The sequence below is a fragment of the Salvia splendens genome, chromosome 16 (assembly GCF_004379255.2).
Source record: "Salvia splendens isolate huo1 chromosome 16, SspV2, whole genome shotgun sequence".
Classification (NCBI taxonomy): Eukaryota; Viridiplantae; Streptophyta; class Magnoliopsida; order Lamiales; family Lamiaceae; genus Salvia; species Salvia splendens.
This window is the reverse complement of record NC_056047.1, coordinates 15,571,354-15,576,943: the sequence shown is the minus strand read 5'-3', so window position 1 is coordinate 15,576,943 and position 5,590 is coordinate 15,571,354. Positions and strand designations below refer to the sequence as shown.

At 38.8% G+C, this 5,590-nt stretch overlaps 1 protein-coding gene across 1 annotated transcript; it reads right to left on the bottom strand.

Annotated features, from left to right (window-relative positions):
• Positions 1-507: 507 nt before the first annotated feature.
• LOC121770249 (late embryogenesis abundant protein At1g64065-like) lies at positions 508-1,352 on the bottom strand. Its single transcript, XM_042167015.1, has 2 exons — positions 1,344-1,352; positions 508-1,269 (listed from the first exon to the last, which is right to left on the bottom strand). The coding sequence occupies exons 1-2, from the start codon at positions 1,350-1,352 to the stop codon at positions 649-651; spliced, it is 630 nt and encodes a 209-aa protein (XP_042022949.1). The 3' UTR covers positions 508-648.
• Between the last annotated feature and the right edge of the window lie 4,238 nt (positions 1,353-5,590).

Below are 5,590 nucleotides of genomic sequence, written 5' to 3'. Positions count from 1 at the left end.
ACACCTTGAATTATTTGTGGTTTAAGGAAATATATAAAATAATTTATTAAAAAAATTTATAAATTTTTACTCCACTAGTATTTATTAATTCTGCATACCACCTTCTTTTTATATCTAGTTGCCAATAGAGTCATCAAAGTGGACTCGATAAATCAACTGTCAATTTAAATAAGCCAAGTTTGAGTTTAAAAACTATAATCAAGCTAGCTAATCTTAATCATACTCTGCGAATGAATTTAAAGCTCATCTCATTAAATTACAATATATATACCGACCCATATATATAGTCCAAACTTGCTAGATTAATTATAATTATCATGTGGAAGTGGCTACCTTATTATTTCATTTTCAATTCATTTCATACGAGGGTGGGCTCATGTGAAGACGTTCACATGGTGCACATAAATCTGACATTTACATTTATCTTGAATATAATCGACAATATTTATCGATTGATCTTTGCATTCATTCTTAGAAACGAAATGAAAAAGGGGAAAGGGAGGCTACCAAATATAAATCAACGTAAATAATGAATAAGAGATCACTAGTTACACAAGTAAAAATACCAAAAAAAAAACTATATATAAAAAAATACAAACTCAAATGAAAGCAAAGAGATCAAACTTCAAAAAGAAAGTAAAATATAATTCAATTGCAGTTCAAATTTTCCACCTGCCTAGTGCCCAAATTAATGTCCCAATCACACTTCATTTCCCCAGATTTCTTCTTCTTGATCACCTTAAACAAATGCACCTTCCCACTCAATTTTGCTTGGCTGCTGAGCTTCAAAATCCCAGAATTAATCTCATTTCTCAATTCACCACCCGATGCCTTGGTCGTGCTCACGTCCACGGAAATCTCAAACTTCTGCGTTTTCTTGGCCTTGGTGCGCCCCTTGGGGATGACATGCTCCCCGAGTGGCACACCCTTGTGCAGTATGACGAGAGTGCTCTCGCCATACTTGAAATGGCCGAAGTTGGTGTTTTTAATGGTGAGTTGCGTGAGCAGCTTCATGTTGATGGAAGTGGCGGTGCTGTTGCTGGAGCTGAAGCTTTCGACAACCATGGCGTTGAACCTCACCTTCGGGCTTTTGATGTTCATAACGGTGAGAGCGAAGGCTAAAATGACGGCTGTTTGGAACACTATGAATGCTGCAACGTATGCTAAGCATTTCTTGCGGCTTCTTCTGCCTTCTCCCATTGATATTTCTCTCTTTTTTGGTGATTGGTTTTGGAATGGAATTTGATTTGTGTGAATGAGTTGGTGAAACTAATGGATGGTTTGTGTACGTATATATAGAGAAAATATGATAATTGGGTAGCTGAGTATGGAGTAGCGGATACATCATGCATTATAAAGAAATACATTTTGAGACACCCAAAAACGTGGTTAACTAACGTAGAGTGTAGACGACTTTGACTGCCGTGAATGAAGATTCCTAGAATATATTGTATGCTTTATTAAATTTAAAAATCGTGTCAGAATTTGGACGTTAAGTTCCAATTTACTACTAACTGAAATCAATTGCCCAATGCATTCATATATAATTTCATGGTTTTTAAAATTTTGTGATAACAAAATTTGGTTGTTCGTAAAAAACGAGTAGTTTTTAGGGATAATAGCTAGTAAATTATTGGATTTGACCAAATTCTAATTTTGTAAGAATTTGCATGAAATTATTAGTTTTTTTTTTTTAATCTCATTTTGCTTGAAACTATTTATTTTAGATAATAGGAGTACAATTTCAGACACCCAGAAACGTGGTTAACTAATTTAGACGACTTTGAGCAACAAATGATCAGATGCCAGGAAGGTTCCTTCACTATTGCATGCTTAAAATATATTGTTCCATTTAAGGAATTAATTATACCATAAGTTCGTGAAAATATCTGCATTCGTATCTTTTCAATAAAATAGTGATGATTGTGAATTACAAATGAAACGTGTTTATTTTTAAAAAAAGATCTTGTCGAAAGTTGTATGCTCAATTTCCACAATTATAGTGCAAATAAGGACGCCTACTAATTTCCACGATTGAAGTTTATCAACTGTTCTAAATTTCAGTTAACAACTCTATAGGCTAATAATTTTGGGACTATATTGAATTTAGAATTTGAAGGAGCTACTGATTTATATCAAAATTATTCGTTCTCTCAATTATTAATCCTTTTTAGCTAGGAGTTGCTGTCATGCTTGTTTTTTAGCTGGTTGTTATGAATCTTATGATTATATTTTATTTTTTATTTAACATTTCAAAATAATTAATTCCATCCTGATATTCAAGTGGGTGAAGTTGTTGTTATGAGGATTGGGGCAAAACTGCACAATCAGTTCAGTTCGGTTACCAATATACTGTTCGGCGATTAGGGACCGATATGCTGTTCAGTGATCTGACGAACTGCAATCATGCTCGGTGATTGGTCGAGTTTGTAGTCGTGCTCAGGGATTAACCGAGCTCAATGTTCGGTGTTGAGCTCGGTGCTCAGTGCTCGGTGTTGGTGCTCGGTGTTGGCCGAACTTAAACGAGTTCGGTGTTGGTGCTCGGTGTTGGCCGAACTTAAACGAGTTCGGAGTTGACAGTTGTTATTAACTGATGCACGTCGTCGGATGCGACTAGTTAGTTAGCTTTAAATGAAAGCCGTTAGGTTTGAACTAGTTGTTAGATAAGTGTTAGTTAAATAGAGCCGAGCTGTGGAAAAAGAAAGAGAATTTTTTCATCCATGAGTTTTGTAATCTTCCACACAAATAAAACACAAGATTTCCATTGACTCTCCAAGAATTGTTTTTTTGCTTATTCATTTTCATATCAAGTATTCGTTCTTCTCGTTCCGGAATCGATCTCGTTGTGATAACAAAGATTGAGTCGCGTATCTGATAGCATTACAAATTGGCGCCGTCTGTGGGAATCGAAGAAGGACGACGAATTCAACAATGTCTACCGCAAAGTTCGACGTTGAGAAATTCACCGGCGAAAATGATTTCGGCCTGTGGAGATTGAAGATGAGAGCTGTTCTGATGCAGCAAGGCGTCTGGGATTATGTGAAATCCAAGACGGACAAGAAAGAGATTCAAGGGATGGATGCGGCGAAATGTCAAGAACTGGAATACAAGGCGTATAGCTCGATTGTCTTGTGCCTCAGCGATAGAGTCTTGAGGGAGGTTCAGAAAGAGGATGATGCCGCGGGAGTGTGGGAGAAATTGGAGAAAATATATATGGAGAAGTCAATCTCCAATAGGTTGCATCTCAAGCAAAGATTGTTCAACTTTAGATTTTCTGACTCAAAGAATCTGGCGGATCAGCTGGAAGATTTTCGAAAGTATATAGATGATCTTGAGGGTGTGGATGATCCCATGAAAGATGAGGATAAAGCTTTGATGTTATTGAATGCTCTGCCTCAGAGTTTTGAGCAATTCAAAGACTCAATACTTCTTGGAAGGGATTCGAAAGTGACTTTGGAGGAGGTATTTTCTGCATTAAAGCTGAAGGCAATGCAGAAATGTGTCAGCAAGCCAATCGATCAAGCTGCTGAAAGCCTCAATGTGAAGGCAACTTCAAAGAAACAATTCAAATTCAAGAAACCCCCATCTGACAAGTGGAAGCCAAGATCATCTAAGGAAGGAGATCAAAAGGAATCTAGAAGCTGCTTCTGGTGTAAGAAACCAGGACACATCAAGCAAAATTGTTTTGCTTGGAAGAAAAAGCAATCTGAAAATCACAAAGGAGATGGCACAGCAGCTATCACTGAGGAAATTGAAGAGGCAAGAGCTCTCAATGTGGTGGAGGATAGCCCATTATCAAGGCTATGGATCATGGACTCAGGCTGCAGTTTCCATATGTCCTCCAATCTCGACTGGTTCCAAGATTTAAAGGAATCTGAAGGCTCGGTGTTGCTGGGAGATGACCATGTGTGTGATGTAAGGGGTGTTGGGAGCATATGTTTGAGGATGGACAATGGAATTTTCAGAACTCTCACTGATGTGAGATACATCCCATCCATTAAAAGGAATCTTATATCCTTGGGTCTTCTTGAGAAGAATGGCTACGAATTGACTCTTTTTGGTGGAGAGATGCTTGTCAAAAAGGATGGCCAAATGATCATGAAGGCTGTCAGAAACAATGTGCTCTATTATCTGAAAGCTGAGGCAGTTGCTGGAACAGCTAACAACACACAAAAGACCATCAATTGGCATGCTAGGCTGGGCCATGTGGGGGACACTGGGCTGATGCAGCTGGTAAAGCAAGGCATTATTCAGATGGCTGATTCAGAGATACAAAGAGCCATTGGATCGTGTGAAGAATGCATTCTTGGCAAAAACAAGAAGCTGCCATATGGAGTGGGCAAACATAACTCAACACAACCTCTCCAATATGTTCACAGTGACATATGGGGCCCTGCACCAGTAAATAGCATTGGAGGAGGCAGGTATTTCTTATCATTTGTTGATGATTTTTCAAGAAAGGTTTGGATAATGATCATGAAAGAAAAGTCAGAGACCTTCAAGAAATTTCAGGAGTGGTGTACTGCAGTTGAGCTAGAAAAGGGGAAGCCTTTGAGATGCCTAAGAACTGACAATGGGCTGGAATTTTTGTCCCATGAGTTTGATGAGTTTTGCAAGAGAAAAGGAATTAAAAGGCATAGAACGGTGCCTCACAACCCACAACAAAATGGGGTCGCCGAGAGAATAAATAGAACCATTCTTGAAAGGGTAAGATGCATGTTGATAGCATCTGGAATGTCAAAACCATTTTGGGCAGAAGCAGCCTCCACAGCTGTTGTTTTAATCAACAAATGCCCCTCTGCTGCCATTGAAAATCAGACTCCGGATAGTAGATGGTATGGATCTTATGGAGACTATTCAAAATTAAGACCATTTGGGTGTAGAGCATATGCTCACATCAAACAAGGAAAGCTGGAACCAAGGGCTCTCAGATGTGTGATGATAGGCTATCAGGTTGGAGTTAAAGGTCACAGATTATGGTGCTGTGAGGAAGGGAATAAGAAGGTTGTCATCAGTAGGGATGTTATTTTCAGGGAATCTGAAATGCCTTTCTTCATGAAGCAAGTTCAGACTGTTGAGTTTGAGGTGGAGGGTCAGAGGGAATCCTCATCTGATGCTGTAAGAAGTCCACCAGATACTGTGAGAAATTCACAAGAAACCAGTGTTGGTGGATCCTCTGAACATGAAAGTAACATCAAGACTCCACAGAGACTGGTTGCAAGAGACAGAACCAGAAGAAGGATCAAGCTCCCTTCCAGATTTCAGGATTTTGATATGATGCACTATGCACTGGCCATAGCTGAGGAGATGGACTATCATGAGCCTTCAAATTACAAGGAAGCAATAAGGAGTCCGGAGAAGGATCAGTGGCTATTAGCCATGCAGGAGGAGATTGATAGCTTGTACAAAAATCACACATGGATTTTGGTGTTGAGGCCAACTGATCAGAAAACAGTTGGTTGTAAATGGATTTTTAAGAAGAAAATTGAGGCCTTCAACAACAATCAAATCAGATTTAAAGCCAGGTTGGTGGCAAAAGGCTTTACACAAAAGGAGGGAGTAGATTATAATGAAATATTCTCCCCTGTGG